General features: G+C 40.8%; 1 protein-coding gene across 1 annotated transcript in view; it reads left to right on the plus strand.

The window, feature by feature from the left end:
* Nucleotides 1–20,104, plus strand: part of DBN1 (drebrin 1) — a 1,456,369-nt gene that overhangs the window by 1,246,959 nt on the left and 189,306 nt on the right. Inside the window, 1 exon segment of the mRNA XM_044069321.1 lies at nt 7,991–8,125. Within this exon segment, the coding sequence (XP_043925256.1) occupies nt 7,991–8,125 (135 nt within the window).

Raw genomic sequence — 20,104 nt, forward strand, 5'->3', positions numbered from 1 at the left:
TGTAAAGACTGTAAACAATGTAGGTTCATGTGTAATTCGTCCTTCATTACAATAGAACATTTGGGACAAACATTTTGGGCAAATAAATATTTTAATTGCCATAGTGAAAATGTAGTCTACATGGCTACTTGTTCCACATGCAAAAATTACTATATAGGCAAAACAAAAAGAGTTTTAAAACGTAGAATTTATGAGCATGTTCTAGCTATAAAGAAAAAAGATAAAAACAATTCTTTAGCTAGACATGCTCTTTCTTGTATGAATTTTAAGAAATTTGAATTTTTCGTTTTAGATTATGTAGAGAAAAAATATGTTTGGTGGTGACATTGACAACATATTAGAACAGAGGGAAGCATTTTGGCAGCTCCTTTTTGGGGCTGATACATACCCTGGGCTTAATGAAGTCATTAACATAAAATGTTTTTTAAAGTATAGATAAATAGAGCATGGAATAAAATACTGATATATTGTATTTATTTACATGTATGATATACATTTTTATAAATATATCAATTATTTTACATAGTATTACTTTAAATTTATTTTATTGTGTAGACTATGACATCATTTCCTGTAATGAATCATTTAAAAGGTGGTTAGGTGGTTATTTGTTTTTCTGAAGAAGTTCACATCATTAAAAGTGGATGAAAGCGCTAGCTCATTGTGCCTCAGTGTGTCTCTTGGTTGGATCCTAGCATAATGTTTACATCCAGGTTATGCTAGCTCCATAATAATTTTATTTAAGCTTCTCCATGATGCTTCCTAATTTATTACTGGGAGGAGAGGGGCTACCATTATGACAAATAATATTTATTTTTCTTTTCTTAACCAAGTCAGTGAGTTGGTTAAAAAACATTTAAAACCATGACCTGGGACATGGGCACATTATTATGTGATTTACAATATTATAAAATCAGCATGTATAAATTGTAAACGGTTATTATATAATTAAACTAATCATAATTAAATACAGTTAAAACTTGCTGAGAAAGGTGAATACATAATATAAGAGTAAATGGAGACGAGTAACAGAATTTAACACAAAGGCAAGCAGTGTTTTGTTGGAGCAGAGGAAATAAGAATAAATTAAGTTAGATGATTGATATTGTAACCATTGTCACTGTAGCAATTGCATTGCTTTGAATTTTCTACATAATTAAGAAGTGTTAAATTTTCTAATATGCATTGGAAAGGACGTCTTGCCTGCTAGAGCAAGTTTAGTAAAACCTGTTTTAGAGCTGGAAAGGATAAAGGGGAGAGTCTACATAAAGTGAGAGGTCCTGTTAAGTGAGTGCTGAAGAATTACTGATTTCTCCACTAGGCTGACTCCTTAATGTCCTGTAAGGTATTCTAGGACCCATACTAGGTAGCATTCTAGTGGATAGTCCCCAAGCCTTGCTTTTATTAAGCAGTTCAGAACCATAGAATTTTAAGCAGTTTACATTATTTTATTTCTTTCATTAATTTTGGGAGGTTGGAGATGGAGTACACTGCTTTTAATTTTCATTTGATATCATGGTCTTGTTAGAGGTTGGCAGTCTCTCAGGTATTCTGGTTGCCTTCGCCAATAGTTACACAATTTAAAATGTAAAACACAATGTAAGTGATTTCTTTGGTAAGGAATCTTTAAATTGCACCATCTTATTTGGTCAGGTAGATCTGAATTAACATGGGTAACTAGTGCATTAATAACCACCTAAGCTGCCAGGCATTCATGATGCATTTAGCTCAGTGTCTGTAATTATCTGGTGATGTCTTTCTTTTCTCATGTTGCAGTATTCATCACAGTAGGGAGGTTGCTGCCTGCAGCACTGGACATCTGGCCAGTATACCAAAGTCTTTGGAGAAGGGGGTATGTGTGATGTCTCCGGTCACAGCCATAAACAGACCTAGGCTGTAAAGGTGACATCTGCACATACCCCCTTCAGAATTTTTCTGCCAAAGTGAACGTAGGACTCCTGTTCACCAGTTCAGGAAGCAGATCTCGTGTTATCCAGATGACCGCTACAGATAAGTACCCTGTTGGGTTTTCTATTTGTTTTTTGCTAGTTTCTCAGATGTACATGTCCACTAGAAAGGGGACGTGCTTGTGGGAGACAAATTCCTAACAAGGACATGCACGAAAAGTGTGTATTCTGTTTAGTCGAGGCCCATGACCATATGTCCTGCCCCATTTGTAAATCCTTTGTTCCTAAGACTCTCCACAGCCATCTGGCCGCGTTGAAACTGTACCTAGAGAATCAAAGGCTCCGACATCTTGCACTTGGCATGGAGGGGTGAGGTAGGCACATCTGATGAGCCACCTCGGAAGAAGGCCAAGAAAATTCAGGCCTGATTCCCATGCTGCGCCTCAGGCATCGAGAGATTCTTGAGGCAGATGAAAGCCCGGGATCTCTTCAGACCTCCATTTCCCAACCAGGCCTGGGAACCATTATGGAAGCTGGGATGGCAGAAACAATGAGTACGTCCGCTGAGGTTCATCAACCATCAGAGCCTGATGGCGGACGGGAACCACGGCTCATACAGTCAGAAGGGTCTACTCCTTCCCTACCATCCTCCCAGATGTCGGCTCCTAGATGTACTCAACCCTCTGCCCATTTAAAGGGGAAACAAAAACTTAAGCATTCTGAGCCACAACCTCTTCCTGGATGGGAAGTGTTTTCCCAGAGTCTTTTTAAGGCATTCCAGGCCTTACAGACTCAATAACCACTAGCTGCTGCTCCTTCAGTGCACCCTTTAGAGGTATCAAGAGGAAGAGTACTCCTCCTCTGAGGAATCATTGACCTACTGTTCACAGATTGATTCCCCTAAGGATTTTATTACCCCAGAGGAAGAGGATCCTATCACCCCTGAGTCTCCAGGAGAAGAGTTCATTTTTGGGGACACTATCTCCCTCATGAGGGAACATTTTAAATGACAGGCCTCAGATGTCTCTGACACTAAGAAAAGGTACTTTGACTTGCTACAAATGGAACAGCCTTCCCCTTCTGCTGTACCTCCCTTGCTGCCGGCTTTCCAAGATGCCTTCATGGCTGCTTCACAGGCTCCAAATTCCCAACCCCCAGCCTCTAAATGTCCAGACCAATTCTACAAAGTGCCTCATGACACTCAATTCCTATTTAAAAATCCACCTGCAGACCTAGCAGTTATTGCAGTTTCAGCAGATAAATCTTCCAGTTACCCTTTGATACTCTTTGTCCTACTGATAAGGACATCAAATTCATGGACAGACTGGGGGAAACGTCTATACCTCCTCCACCCTGGCTACCAGAGCTCTCAATTACCAAACCCACATGGTTAGTTATGTCCTGACCACCCTTTCCACAGCTACTACTCTCCTCTCTAAGGTTTCTGAGTCACCAACAAGAAATCAACTAAACACCCTACTTTCCACAGCATCTAAGGTGACTAGGCCCACCATCAAGTGCAGCTACGATGCTGTGGAAGCCTCCTCAAAATCAGCTGCCTCAGGTTCAGTACTGAGGAGATATTCCTGGGTGAGACTTTAGCCCCTACCCATGGATGTGCAAACTAAACTGCTTGATGCACCCCTGGACAGTAAAGCCCATTTTGGATGAGCTTCAGAAGAGCTCCTTAAATCCCTTCAAGAAAAGGGAAAAGAACTACAAAACCTGAAGCATTCACTTGTGTCTTGGCCAAAAGATATCACAGAAATTATCCACAAAGTGCTTCCTTTGTTAGGAGACAGTCCTCCCACTCTGCACCACCTCAGGCAAAGGGACATAGGCAAGCTAGGAAAATCTCTGCTCCTAGGTTTCCTTCCACCCTGTTCTACATCCCCTTTCGGAGTCCGTCTGAACAAGCCAGACCTCCTCCACTGTTACTTGCAACCTCTAAACCCCAATAACCCCCATCCCTTCGTCTCACCCTTTCCCTACCCTCCTGGTGGAAAATCACATCAGAAAACTGGGTCCTCTCCATCATTCAGAGAGGGTACTTCATTATTTGGTGGAGGATTCCTCAACCTCCATCAAACCAAATTTATTTTTTCTCCACCATCATTCAACAGTTGATATCTCAGGGCACCATAGAGAAGGTAACCTACCTCACAAAGAAACAAAGGGTTTTACTCCAGAATGATTCTGGTACCAAGAAAAGAGGGTCCATGGAGACCACTTCTGAATTTATCTATTCTAAACCTGTTCCTCAAGGTACCCACTTTCAAAATTATTACCTTACCTGTGCTCCTACCACTTATACCAACACAAGCCTTCATGGTAGCTCTGGATTTGAAGGGCGCCTACCTTCACATTCTAGTACACCCAGATTACAGGAAATTCCTCCACTTTGCAGTAGGTTCCTTGCTTTTTCAATTTTCTGCATTACCTTTTGGACTCTCCATAGCTCCTCGAGTGTTCACAAAATGCCTCACACCTCTTATTGCTCACTGCAGAACTCTGGGTATTCAAATATACCCATACCTATACGACCTGTTACTTCTTCATCAGGACTATCAAAAACTCCTCCACCACCTAGAACAGGTGATCAGCACCCTGACTCGATTAGGATTCACAGTAAACAAGGAAAAATCTCACCTGATCCCCACTCAAGATCTGGTCTTCTTGGGGGTGCAGGATAAGAACAGACAAGATGAAGTTCTTCATTCCAGACCAAAGGGCCATGGACCTCACCCTCTGTGTCAACAACCTAATCACCCTCACTTCTTTGCCAGCAAGAGAATTCCTAAGATGACCTTGGCAAAACTCCATATGAGAAAGATCCAGTGGATTCTGAAGAATTTATGGAGCCAACACTTTCATTCCCTGGATACCCCTCTCCCCCTCCTTCCGTGTCTGAAAAGCAAACTACAGTGGTGGATTTGTGCTATCAACCTCAACCAAGGAAACCCCTTACAGGTACCTGCCCCCTACAACAAATCTCTACAGATGCCTCAGACATGGGGTGGGGAGCAGTGCTACCACAAAACAAAAAACAATTCACTGTGCAGGGAAGATGGTCCACACTAAGGCAGAGAGACCATGTCAACATCATGGAAATGAAGACACTTCTTCTAGCCCTCCAAACCTTCAAACTAGCCCTACACTCAGGAACTGAGAAAGTGACCACTGTCCTGTGGTACATAAACTGGAGGGTGGGTGTGTGGACAAGATCCTACCCTGTTTGCAGTTTAGCCACTCAGATCTGGATCCTAGCATCATCACTGCATATTCACCTGCTAGCAGTGTACATCCCTTCCACAGAGAATGTTATGGCAGTTACTCTCAGCAGAACTTCTGCACTCTCTTACAAATGGATGCTTCACAGAGAGGTATTCCTAGATCTTATCCACAGGTGGGGTTTTCTGCAAGCAGATATGTTTGCCTCCTACTAAAATAGACAGGTGCCCCAGTTTTGCACAAGGGATCCACATCCCCAAGCATGGAAAGTGGACGCTTTCTCTTGTCCTTGGGCAGGGATGTACCTCTATGCCCCCCCCCCCTTCACTCTAATTCAGAAGGTCCTCCTGAAAATTCAGAGGGACAAACCAAAAATCCTGTTGATGACCCCCTTTTCACCAAGACAGCATTGGTTTTGCCTTCTCTACCTTTTAGCCAAAGGCAATCATCACAGGTTATCCCACCGGTTAGACCTACTCACACAGGACAGGGGCTCCCTAGTGCACCCACAGGTGACCAATCTCAAACTGACCTTATGGGTGATACGGTTCTAATCCCCTTCAGACATCTATACTCAGAGGACGTACTCCGTGTTCTGCAGAAGGCAAGTACCAGTAAAAATTGTGTCAAAATAGAAAAGATTATCCAGGTGGTGTCAAAAGAAAAAAACAGGACCCTCTGAACATTCCTATACCTATGGTCCTTTCTTACTTGTGTGAGCTCCTTCATTCAGGCCTAACGTATCTTCAGTTAAGGTCCATTTGTCTGCTGTGTCTGCCTTTGATCCCTTTTTTAGCATCAAGATTGGAGGGCAAGCTATTCCTGAAAGGGGTACTCTATATCAGAACCCCCCCCCTGCAAACCAGTTCCTCCACTTTGGGACTTAAATTTTTTACTTGAAAAACTAACCTTGTCACCTTTCGAGCCAGCACACTCAGCATCCCTGAAATTATGCACATGGAAAACAGTCCTGCTAGTGGCCTTCAGATCTGCCAGGAGGGTATCAGAAATTCAGGCCCTGATGCTCACCCCTCCTTACCTCATTTTCCATAAGGACAGAGTCTCTCTAAGGACTAATCCTTCCTTCATGCCCAAGGTGGTTAATGAGCTCTCACTCAATCAGACTATTACCTTACCTGTTTTCTACCACCAACCTCAGAATTCCTCAGAAAGGGCACTCCATTTATTAGATGTCCACAGACAACTTGGGTACTACTTAAATAAATCCAGACCTATTAGAAGATCTGACCAGCTGTTCATTTCCTTCCACCCTAGGGCTCTAGGGAAACCAGTCTCCAAACAGACCATTTCTTCTTGGATCTCTAAGACCATTTGTACATGCTATTCTATTCATGGGAAGAGTTTATCTGCCAATGTTAAAGCTCACTCCACTAGTGCAGCTTACCTCATCAGCTGCCTTCTTTAAGGGAGTAGATTATGCCTCCATCCTAGAAGTGGCTACCTGGGCTTCAGTTCATACCTTTGCTAAGCACTACAAGCTAGATTTAGCCTCAAGGGCTAGAGCTGGTTTTGCCAGATCTATCTTACAAGGTCTCATCAATCAGGGACCACATGCCTCCTCCCAGGCTCATACCTAAAAGGTTTGGTACTCTCCCTACTGTGATGTGTACTGCAACATGACAATAGAAGGATGTAGAACAGTTGTGTAAGAACTTACCATAACCTTAGATGTCATCCTCTTCATTGTTGCAGTATTCAGACCCTCCTTTCCTACTCCTATTGCATCATGTTCCTTACCTTCTTTTTCTTGCTAACTACCTGTGGGATCACAGGCCTACAGCTACTTATCCTCAGCAGCAGACATAGGTGGTAAAATACTCTATAGTCTGGTCCTCATGTCAGTCTGAAGGGACTTCCTTTTTTAGCTCATATTTCACCTTCAGGGGTACTACTGTATGCAGTAGTCCATTCTGAACTGGGTATGTGCAGATGTCTTTTTTATGGCCTACATCAGTTTCTGGCTGTGACCGGAGCCATCACACATACCCCCCCCCACACACACACACACTTCAAAGACTTTGGTATATTGGCTGGATGTCTGGTGCTGCAGGCGGCAACCTCCCTCCTGTCATGAATACTGCAACATGGAAGAGAAGGACATCTAAAGTTATGGTAAGTTCTTACACAACTGTTCTTTATCTGTGAATCTGCCAGAAAGGCAAAGTTTAGCACATATGTAAGTGTACTCATAGGAGTAGTGATAAAATTATAGAAATTAATGCACTACTATACTAGTAGTATACTCCTGAAAATTTATTTAAGCAAGCACATTGCTGGAATAGCTACTTACTGCACACCTTTAAAGAGCAAGTATCCATAATGGAAGGTGTGCCCTAACTGGTCGGCAGTACTGCCTTTATGTACGTGTTTGTTCAACTGGGTAAGCTTCACTACAAAGTACTTATTTTTCAAGGCTAATCAAGGAACAGTGATCTGGTTAAGTACTTTTTTTCCAGAATCTTCCAGCATACAGGTTGAAGACTGTGGGATTTACACACATGTCTACTGGGCTTATCTAATTTATTAATAAGTTAAAACTTTAAACTTATGCTCTGTGTTGCCTTACCAAAATTTCTTTTAACAGCTTAATTAGTTTTTCCCAACTACCTATGTGTGTTTGTGGTGATCTGGTGAGAACTCTGGGATGTTTGCTTTTCATATGAAAAAAGTGTGGAGGTTTTAAAGATTGCTTACATATACTACATAGTCTACAGTGCTCTCTGCCTGACCTATTCTCTGCTCAGCCCGCTCATACACTGTGTTCATTTACTGACTTGACTCATTCATTCAATATTCATGACTGTTTTCCCCCTTCCCTCGGATTCCTGCAGCTATTAGGACAGATTGTAGCCCTGGGGCTATAGGAGGAGTCCGCATGGCAACTGATACCAGCATTACCGCCACACCTATTTATGAAGAAAATGAGGAAGCTGTAGAGGAAGTGACATCAGAGACTCGACAGCGAGGTGACCATCCTGTGTCTGTCTTTGCACCTTCCTTCACCCATTCATTCACCTGTCCATCCTCACTCTTTGTACCCCTGTTGTACCGTAGTCTGAGTCTGACTCTGTCATCGTCTTAAACCTAAAAACATCGTGAAAGCTTATAGTGCAACATCAGTAATTAGTCAAGTACGTTAGTTAGTGGATCTGAGTCCTATGTAGAAGTGAAACTGGTCAGGAAGTTTGATGGACCCACCCTATGGCGAATTTTTGGAAAATCTTGGATCAGAAAGGAAATTTATAGTTGTGAGCTTACTAATTTCTTTGTGCTGTTGATTTGTGTTGCTTATCTACCAGTCATTTGTTGAGGTTAAAACCCAACCTGCAGTTATGTAAAAAGTGTACTACATTATGAGCTGTTCTTACATTTTTGAGAATAATGTGAGGCACAAGGCAGTTACAAGTGCTACCACTGATGCACAGGATTCTGCAGTTTGCATAATTTAGGTTCTCTGGTTTACCTGATAAGTGCCTTTGACAATATTTATTATGTTTAAAAAAAAGACTATGAGGTATGGAAACACATTTTATTTGAAAATATATACGAAACTTACAGGGATACATTTCTGCGTGGTACCGAGATATCTGTAAGATGTGTATTGGCTCGCAACTGTAGGAATTATAAGAAAGAATGTACACATGTAACAGTAATTTATAACATGCTTTTGGACTGAAGTTATTACTGGTGAAGAGGCTAGGAGCTGGCTAGTCAGACACACATGAAGAGCTTCTAATATCACATTAATATGCTTAAACTGATTTCTATTCTGCTTTTTCATTGCTAAATGATAAGGCAGTTTGATATATTAATACTGTTTAGTATTGGAAGGATATAATTTTCACTTGGCTGTCACTATTATAAGCCTTAAACACCATTTTATATATTTTTTGCTGTGGTTTATTGCTGTGCTGTGGAATTTGTATGCTTGTTTTTTTCATGCATGCCAGCAATACTATTTCATTTGTTTAGTTTCACAAAATGAAATTAAATTCTGTTGAGAAGATTTGCAGGCAGTGTCACTGAACTTCATTACTGATTGTATTCTTCTTGGGCTTAAAAATAATTGTTGAAGTCTTTAATACTTTGATGTGGTTTGTAATACAGTATTGTTTTGAATGGTATAAAGTTCAGTAATGGTTTTATTTGTTACATTAAAAATAAGCTTCACTGTTAATGCTTTTAAATAAATTATGGGATATACTATGAGTTATAGGTGGGGTTCTGCGTTCTGAGACAGAGGTTGGTGTTAAAGAGTAAGTCACCATACAAGCGGGTTTTGACCCCTTCCTCTGAAGCTGTTTTGAACCACTGCTTGGCAGGATCGGAAGCCTGAGTTTAATGTATTAAGAAGCACTTAACTCCTAATATTATCCCTAATCAGAGTACTACAAATGATAATGGATAATAAATTGCTTTATGCATGTCCTTAATCCATCTGCATTAGTTAAGACTGCTTACTTGAGGTTGATGTATTGTGTGGTAGGAAGCTGGCCTTTGTAGAGTTCCTGCTAAGTGGTTATGTAAATGAGTGTGTATATGGACATGTGTTATGTAGCTATCGACTGAAATAACTTCTTAGAATTCTACAGTTCCCTCTGTCCTTTTGTGACTTTTGTAACTATAATACCATGAGTGAGTTATAAGATGTTGTATGTGTGTGTGTGTGTGGGTAGAAAAAGGCTATTGCCAAAGAGATGATTTATTTCCTGTTATTCCTTCTTAAATTAAAACGTGAAGGTTGTCTGAAAATGACACACCACCCATTTGTAGATGGTGTTGTAGACATTTGTTTTTTTGAATCACGTAAAATATGGAAATATTTCTGTATGGGTTGTTCTCTGTTTGCTACCTTTATGAATTGCGGTTTGGATTGTGGAGTCACCAAATTCCATTATTTTGGGTAGCAGTATATTTTTCTTATCCTTCGTCTGCACAGTAGAACCAAAGGTCTTCTTCTTACTTGCATAAGAACTTCACTGCAACATTTAGAGGTCTACTGTTTCCTACAACCAGGATGAAGGATTTTATTCCATACAAGTCCTACAGGATAGTCTTCATAAACATATCATTCTAGTATAGTGTTTCCACTGCAAAACAATGGGAACTTCATGATAGATGGACAAACAGAGTCTCATAATTTTATCAAATTTATGTTTATGTTGTACTGCGGTGGTGGTGCTGTGGTAGCGTTGTCGCCTCACAGTAAGACATTGTCCTGTTTGATTCTCAGCTATAGCATCTTCTGTGTGGAGACATGCGTGAATTTGCATACCTTCGTTGAAGGTTGTGCGTCAGATCCGGCAACTCGGCACGTAAAAATCTACTGCCAATCAGACCTGAGTTCCACTGTGGTGACCCCTAACCGGGAAAAAGCCGAAAGACGCAACAACTTGAGATTTATGTTGTGTATCATCAGAGATGCTCTAGGAATTCTGGGATCACTTACTGTAAGGTCATCTGAATAATTATGGACAGTTCCAAGTGGTCTGGTCTGTATCAACAAGTACAGTAAAGTGAAGTGTTTAATACTTTGGCATGGAGGGCTGTGAGGCTTTGGAAGTGGATCATTTGTACAAAACATCTAAATTTTATTAATGTATATTGGATTGCAAGTAGGAACTGAAGCAACAGGTATTAGAAGAACTTCTGTGTGTTGTGGCTTTCAGTGGCAACATGTGGCACAGCTGCACATTTGTTGTCGTTCTGCTCATTCAGTGAATTGTTCAGAAGGAACATTGAATTAGAGGTAACAGGATCGTTATTGCTTGTCATTAGCAAAGACTTGCATGGGTTCCTAGGTTTCTGGTGTTTCAAGTACTTTGGGATTTTGGTTTTGGCAAGATATAAATGGATATCACCAATTGGGTAAAGGACTCTTATTTTATCATTTTTTCATACAAGAGTCCTCAGTGGTTGCGTTCCTTGTATCTAACCCCCTACCATCACATACAAGAAAACAAAATCCTGGAGGCTGCCAAGAGGCAGATTATTTTACAAGAACTGTAAGGATTTTGTCATTAAAACTTCTATCTGTTTTAAATACAAGTTGTTTTAAATACAAGGTCATCTGCATGTGGATTATTAGAGGCCTGTATGACCAGCTACTCTGCTGTTAAAATTCTTGTCTTTGCACTCTGCACTCTGCTGTCACTGCTTCCGCTTTGTAAACATTACATGCTTTGTTTCCTGGTGAATGGGAGCTGTTTGAACAAAAATGTTCAAAAGTTTGAATGGAACCTTTCACATCATGCCAGGAGACAAGCTAAAGTACCGGAGATCAAAGCATACAGACTTTCCATGAAGTTGCTAAATACCGGTCTGCCAGCAGACATTAGTTTGGTCTAGTGATACTGTCCAAATTCCCCACTTGCTAAAGGAGAATCCATGGTCATGTAATCAGCTGAAAAATGGTGCAGTAAAGTTTCTTCCTGGCATCCATGGTGGGTGAGGAAAAGGGAACAAGAGAAGCCGCTCCTCATTTTGTAGCTCTACCACTCCTTTGAGGAGTTGAGACTGGGACACCTTTATCAGGTAGATAACTTGCAGATCAAGTATTTGAACATGGGGTGGGTGCTTTTTATCTGTCAGGTCTCATTTTCACAAGTGGATACCAGGATGGTATTTCTATGCCGGTAACCATCAGTGAATGATAGGCATCAGGTACATAGCCCCTCACTACTTAAATGAGAAAGTATTATGAGAGGCTGGAGGCCATAAAGCTGACAGATTTAGTAATACACGTATGATTTTTTTTTTTTTTTTGTTACAGTCAGGCCTTCTCCTCTCTTTTCTTACCTTCTGTCTCTTCTCTTACCTTCTGCCTGGGATTCCATATGAGGGTCATGACCCGTGCAGGTTGCCATCTATTAACTGCACCTTGCTGGTATCCTTAAAGACTTTGATCTTCTCCCTTTGCATGCAGTAAGTGGCTAGATTAAGTGTGTAGACATGTGCCGCACCTCTTCAACAAACAGCAGCAGTAACTCTTATGGGGGGACGTGGATGATGATCTTCTCAGGCACACTTTTTTAGACATTTTATTTTATTTTTTTATTTTATTTTATTTTACATTTGTTAACCGAGAAAGTCAGACTGGACACAGGTCCATTTTCAACTGAGGCCCGGAGAGAAAAGCTCCAAGCAAACAATACAATTCCATAGAGACAAAACAGTAGCATATAAGGATATAGCAATAACCCACGCCTGGGTGTGGGTAATGCTAAATTTACCCACGGTTGGCGTGGTTTGGTCCCGAGGGTGAAGCCAGAGGGACCAAACAAAGCCAACCGTGGGTAAATTTAGCATTACCCACACCCAGAAGTGGGTTATTGCTATTATACCATGACATTATTTAAGAAAAGAAACTATTACTTTTCTTAAATAATGGCATAGTATAATGCCTGTTTGCTGCCCTTCCGCAGATGTCTGGCATCCGCGGCAGTTCTGATGTACTGCGCCTGCGCAGTACATCAGAGCTGTGGGCAAAAGCAACGGAGAAAGCAAGATCTCCGTTGCTTTTTTTTAGTGTTTCGCTATGTTAAATGAGTTTAACATAGTGAGACGATGTCCGTTGCTTATTTTAAAACTGTCTCGCTATGTTAAACTCATTTAACATAGCGAAACACTAAAAAAAAGCAACGGAGATCTTGCTTTCTCCGTTGCTTTTTTTAAAAACACTGTCTCGCTATGTTAAACCCATTTAACATAGCGAGACAGTGTTTTAAAAAAACGAGTTATACTAATGGAAAAAAGTCCAGGCGACCGGACCTTTTTCCATTAGTATAACTCGATTTACAACGGGCACGCTGGCCAATCAGCGTGCACGTTTTGGGGGGGGGGGTCATGGTATAATACATAATAATTCACATATAAGATACATATAAGGAATACAGCGGAGTGCAGATGGCTCTAAACACAAATGTAGTTACAAAAACAGTACCGAATAAGAGAACAGTGAATATGTTTGAACATAGTTAGAGATTAACAATTTCTAATTTTTTCTTTTTCTGGCAGTAAGGCAATAGTCGTAAGTATAAAAAAAATAAATATTTTTTTTTTTTTTACTTTGGTAGCAACTGTTTGATACTAAGCAGATTTCTAGCAACAGGATATAGGGAGTAGCCTTTTGATCCGTAGCAGAATCCTAGCACCAGTGCAGTTATATGGCCTAGCCTGGGGAGTAACATGTGCAATGTCCAGTTATTTATGTAGTGGGTTTTGAGAAGTTTTTTTTAAATTGGGAAGTAGAGGTGGTGGAAGTTAAGTGGCTTGGGGGTGAATTCCAGGTTCTGCAATGGTGCAGGCAAAGAGAGATTTACCTGCATCATTTTTGTGTTTGATGACATTTATGCATTTCTGATAACTAGATCTTAAGGTTCTGGTGGTGATGTAAGAGTGAATTAGGTTCTGAAGTGCTGGGGTTTTGTCAGGGAGGTAGTAGAGCTTTGTGAGCTGTTGAAAGTTGGTTGCGTAGGAGTAGTTGAGGTAATTCAAGCTATCCTGTGTAAATCTTGCCTTGAGATGATTGTCACTGTTGAAGTGAGACCCCAACCCCATATGCAAAATGGGAAAAAGGGGTTGAGGATGGATTTAAGAAGCAGAAGCAGCAAAAAAGAATTGGCAGTCTAGGGCTTGCTCTGCCCCCAGAAGACCAATGGTGTGATGCTGTGGAATGGAGTGTGTGAGTGCGTGTGTGAGTGCGTGTGTGAGTGCGTGTGTGAGTGCGCGTGTGTCTGTGTGTGTGTGTGTACGCGTGGGTAGGATCATGCAATTACATTGGCATCTTACTGTGAAGTTGAATGCAAAACCTTTGTTTGTTGTCACTGACTGAGCACAAGACTCCATCTCATATTGGCAAGTTGAACACATCAATCAACGTAGTGTTAAAATGCATTTGTATAGTCTTAGCTGTGCTCACTGTAGTGTTGGCCCTGAAAGTAGTCCAGCAATGGAAAAACAAAATCTGTTTATTATCAGGTGTCACATCCACATCAAATGTGAACCCCACAGTGCAAGTGAGTGGAATCTACAGAAATTTGAATGGTGCACCAGATGAGTGACTGTACACTAAAGTAAATATTAATACTGCTAAACAGGACAGTTATTCCACCCCCATCATTAGGCTTCCTCTGCTTACTGGGTTACTATATCTGTAAGGATTTAAGAGCAAACAAAACTTTTTTGAATAGAGTCCAGATAGACCATATTTCCTGCTGACAACAAATACAGTCTGACATTCTTTGGGTCATCCTTGCAGTAGTGTTGATGACATGTGGGAATTAGCAACAAGCAGATATCTGCCCAGTTGGCATAACTTTCAGAGCTCTGCAAATGTTTCTGCTTAGGCTAGTTTCATCTTTGCAAGCACACATGCTTTTTTTTTTCCTGATAAAAAGAGTAGTCATCCCACCTGGTCTTCATTTCTTTTTTGCAGCAGGCAAGAACGTTCTTTGTTGCATAGTATGGGCCCTGCCTCAGACCTCCTGTTTGCAGACGTCTGTAAAGTTTGCCATAGTAGAGAACTATTTTTCTAATGCTAATTATTTTATTATTCTTTGGCTGGAGAATATTGTCCAGGGATATGTATTCTATTTCTTACGACCTGCCTGAAGCATGTCCAAAAAGCTTTCGGCTGCAGGCACCCAATCCAGTATTACTATTTTCTATGTAAATACTTTTTTGGCTTAGGAGAGTCCCACCTCATGCCAGATTGCCAGATTTGTATGGGTTTCACTTTACAAATTCTGAGAAGTAGAGATGGCTTTCTATGTACCAGGTTGGTGCTGCAGAACTTTGACGCTGTTATGCAGGCCTTATTGCTGGATCAACCGTTCAGTACTGCAGGAGATCCTTTGCCTCCATGAAACCTGATGGAAAGGGGAGCAAGCAGCAGTAAAAGGAACTTGAGGGGACTCTCAAGAACAATGTTTATAAGGAGCTGAACATTGCCTCTATTCTTTTAGGTAGGTCAGAGAATACGAGTAGTGACAGAACACTGGTTGTCACAACATCTGGCTTTCCTGCCAGCCTCTCCCTGAGTGCTTTGGAGAAAGACGTGTCCAACTCCAGCGCTTCCTCATAAGCTTATACCACAGGATAGCTACACCAGACTTGGATGCTACTTCCACTAAAATGACTGATTTTGTTGCCTGCAAGGAAAAAAGGATGTATCTGGTAAAAAGGAATTTACTTTTCCAACATTTATTTTCCATGATACTCACTCTAGTGATGGATAGTGGACTGCAGTCTCAGTTTGCAAAAAAGTGCATGTGACCAGAATCACGACTCCATACCGTTCCCTATTCTCAGAGTACAGCCTGCACAAACCCACTATATTGCATGCCTTTCTATTAACACTTACTTAGCTGAAGCTCACCATGCAGGACTCTATAAAACTAGCTGAAGACCTTTTTATGTACTAGGGTTTACAACATACCGCCATTCAGCCCTTCATCACTGGCATTCAGTCCTTGCATCACAAAATCCCTGAGCAAAATGGCAAAATGATGACCACTGATCACAACTGATACTTAAAAAGAGACTCATTTAAAAAGCTAACAAAAATACAGATCTTGGCAATGGACTTTTTTACCTCCATAGGGAACTGACAACTCCCACAGTTCTGTAAAGATTTCCATACATAAACGCGCAGGCAGTAGACAATTTTCTTGTTGTTGTAGTTTGCTGCTGTTATAGTTCCTGTTGTTTCAAAGTATTAATGTACTACATTAATGTTTTTGATGTACATTATAAGTTTCAAGTTACGTTTTTAATATAATGTGTTACTGCATTACACTGAAGCTTTTCTCCCTGGGCCTCCACTGAAAAAGGACTCATGTCCTGCTGGACTTACTGGTAAACAAATATAAAATAAAATCATTAATAAATAAATACATTTTTTTCCTTGTGGAATGATGCATTCCTTTACACTCCCCCAAATTAATTTATTATCTGAGGCACTACAGAAGGTGAGAGTGGAGAGACCCAGGATAATTCTACTGGTCTCCTCCTGGACCAAGCAACACTAGTTCTCCCTAGAGTTGCAGTTGGGGAAGGAATTCCTATATACTGCATTTAGTAATAAATGTGGTGATACAGAATTTGAGCCTACTGGTGTACACGCATCTCCATAACATCAGACTGATGGTAATGATAGTCCGGTACTTATTTCTGTCAAATACATATTTTCTGAGGACTTGCTAAATTTCATAAAAGAAACCAGGAAATGTAATGCAAGGAAGTTGTATGTAACAAAGTGGAAAAGACTGTCCATTTGGTACTGTAAAATTACAAGAATCCAAACTCCGCTTGTTTGCCAGTGGTACTTTCTTACCTGTCAAGAGGTTTTTACATCAGGGCTGTCCTGTTACTCAGGGTATGTGTTTTTCCTGTCTTAGCATGCCTTTCTAATAATCCAATTCTGGAAAATTGTTTGCGAAATGACTTCTAAATGGGGTCTTGCACCTATGTCTGCCAGGGAGAGCCAAGTATTTTTCTCAAGATTACTGGATCCATGCAAACCAGGCTGTTACTGCTTCCTTTTAGCATTTGTCCTGGACTACCGACCATTATTTCAGTTAGTAAGTGTTCATAATTGCTGGTCTTGTGTGCAAGAAACCTTTCACAGCATTCTACAGTGACAGAGGGAACTTTAAAAGTAATCCTTCCTTCATGCCAAAGATTGTTTCTGAGATTTCTGTTAGGCAGGTCATTCAGCTGCAAGTCTTGTGATCTAAGCAAAAAAAATAAAGGGAATGTCTTGTACTTGTTGAATATCCACAGACAAGTCAGGTACTGTGTAGGCAGAATCAGGGAATTTGGTCATGCAAGGCAGCTGTGTATGTCCTTTATCCTAGGAAGGGGGGCAGTCACCAAGTCAATATTTCCCCAAAGTTGGCGTAAGTGTATTTTGTTCTTCTATGAAAACCATTTGAAAAAATTGCAGCAGCAAGTTAGAAGATGGGAAGTCTGGAGTAAAAGGCAGTTTTGGGTGAAGAAATGACTGTTTCTATTACTTTCTGCAGTTATATTTCTTTGCTGTGGCCTAACTGTGGACAAAAGGAACTTGAGCACGTTTACAGTTGATTGATGTAGAAATTTGACTGCAACTCCACTCTTAGAGCTTCTTTCAGACACAAGTCTGGAAAAATCCTTTCCAGGATTTAAAGAATTTATCACTTCTGTGCTTGCTTTCACTGTCTTTTGAGGAGAAAGGTAATGAGGCCCCTCCCCTACTACAAAAGGATGGATACCCTTGGACACCCCTTATTAGGATGATCTCTGCCTGAGAATAGTCTTACATGCCGGAGATCTTATTGTGCCATGGAACGCTATCTTCTGGTTATTTCTGTAGAGTTACCCCTACCCCACACAGCTTATATTAAAAATAAATAACAGTAATAGGCACGAAACCTATTACTATGGAAGAAAACTTCATTCTATACAGCTGACATAGCAATCTCTGAAAATAAGTAGTCTAAAAGTTTCTTATAGTCTTCCCTATGCACCCTTTTCTCTGAAAATAAAGCACTTTTCCAAGAAAGTTTATACAAATCCATGGGAAGATCTCTAAGCTTCATGATAACGTCAGTGCATAGCTGACCTGTTATCCAAACATACCTCCTAGTTGTAGTACCAAACCTGTGGACTTAAAACACCGTAAGCTGCCTGTAGACTTGCAGAGAGGTAGACGTAATGACCAGTATTATTACTTGTCTTCATTCAATAGAGGCAAGTCTTCTAGGGTCGAGGTAGTATAGTGATCTGTATCAGTTTGGTACACAACCATGTAGAATGCTACCAAAAGAACGAGTTTATTTATAGCCTTGTAAAGGCACAGGGGAGTCTGCTAGAGGCTTCCACCCTCCCCATATTCTGCAACCATCAAATCTCTTGGCTCTTGATTCTGTGGAGAGGTCTGTCCCAGTGGCTGTGACTGAAGTAATCCAAGCTCTGCCCGAAGATTTCTATCCTTAACCTTTAGGGAAACTGGCTTCTTGTAAAGCAGGTTTACTAAAAACACCAAAATAACAGAAGATTTGGGGAGGGAGGTGCTGAAGAAATAGATGCTGGAGTGTAGAGAGCTAGGCCTTTCAATAAAAATACTTTATTTTTCTTGGTAACTGTGTTAAAATATGCAGTCATTTTAACCGTAAAACATAAAAACCTAAAGCAATCATCACTTTCAGTGCTGAGAATACCTTTATGAATTTCTGTTACAAAATTTCACATATGAAATTCTCCTTCACTTTTGCAGTAATCCACATCTTGGGGAGGGGAAGCTGTGTGTGTGTGCACGCGTGCGTGACTGTGTGTGTGTTTTCTGCCATTTTTTGTTTTAAGGATGGAGTTGAGTAAAATTCATCTTAATAACATGTTCAGTGTCTGATTCAGGATTTTTAACAACCTTCAGAATTACTGCACCTTTGTCAGCACAGTAAAGTGATAATGAGGTTGTTAAAATTATGTGTGCCAAACCTAGAGCATTTTAAAGAGCTCATTGAAACCCTTTTCTGAGCATTTGACCAATACTTTTCAGTTTGGAGTTTTAGACTAAACAAAATCAACAAACATCACACAGACTGCATAGAAGTAAGCTAGGGATAATGTTAAGCATGATTTCCTGTCACATTTTCTCTTAGACACAACAGAAAATTGTTTTTAGTGAGCCCTTTTCTGTCTGAATGCCTGGTAACAACCAGCAGACAGGCAGGCATAAAAAATGAAAATCTATTTTTTGATTTGCACAGTTTTTGTTGTTGATGTTTCATTTTTGTTTATAGGGTAATTGACTGCATGTGGTTGTATATTTAATTGCAGCATATAGTAAATATTGCAGAAAAAATACATAGGTGGAATTTATAAAAGATACAGCGGTAGCCTTTATGTACCCAGACATCCCTAGCACAGAGGCATGAAGCATGGTCTAAGGAGGTCTCTACTGCTGTGCTGCATACTGTGGTAGGTCAGAGGAAAGGCATGTGCTCATTTAACCATATGCTTTCCCTCCCTGGAACTGCCTCAGCAAGGCATCTAAGTGCAATGCAGTTCATGAAACCACTTAACATGTAGAGTAGCACTGCCTGTCCTAACAAGTCGCAGTAGTGAACACGGACAAAGGTTATGTTCATCCGTCATGGTAAAAGTGCTGAGGAGTTTAATGTTAAGGTAGAGTGAGGAGGTGTATATGGGAAAGTGTGTGTGTGTGTGTGTGTGTGTGTGTGTGTGTGTGTGTGTGTGTGTGTGTGTGTGTGTGTGTGTGTGTGGAAGGCAGCGATAAGGGGGTTAGGTAAGTGCTTATATGTGTGGGTATGGGTGCGATTGAATGGGTAAGACCCTGTGTATATGTAAGTGTGTGAGTATGGCTTGGGGTGGCTGCTGTACCTCCACACTCTTCTAGACCAATGAGTGTAAGTCTGCAACATTGGGGGGGGGGGGTGCAGTAGCTACCAGAGATTACTGGAATACAGGTATAGGGGGAACACTAGCCACCAGGGAGTACATAAGACTTGTACCTTAAAGGAACTTAAATAGTATAGGGATTGGGGGTCTGGAAGGAGCTACTAGGGATTGCTGTAAACTTATGTGCATTAATATAGCAGTAACCCACGCCTGAGTGTGGGTAATGCTGGATTTACCCATGGTTGGTATGGTTTGGTCAAAAGGGTGAAGCCCGAGTGGCCAAGCAAAGACAACCGTGGGTAAATCCAGCATTACCCACACCCAGAAGTGGGTTATTGCTATTATACAATGACATTATTTAAGAAAAAAATAATTACTTTTCTTAAATAATGTCATTGTATAATGCCTCCTTGCTGCCCTTCTGCAGCTGTCTGGTATTCTGCGGCAGTTCTGATGTACTGCGCATGCGTATGCTTACGTAGTACATCAGAGCTGTGGGTGGAAGCAATGGAGAAAGCCAGATCTGCATTGCTTCTTACAAA

Source organism: Protopterus annectens, chromosome 4.part0 (assembly GCF_019279795.1).
Source record: "Protopterus annectens isolate FY-2018-M chromosome 4.part0, PAN1.0, whole genome shotgun sequence".
In the NCBI taxonomy this organism is placed as follows: Eukaryota; Metazoa; Chordata; order Ceratodontiformes; family Protopteridae; genus Protopterus; species Protopterus annectens.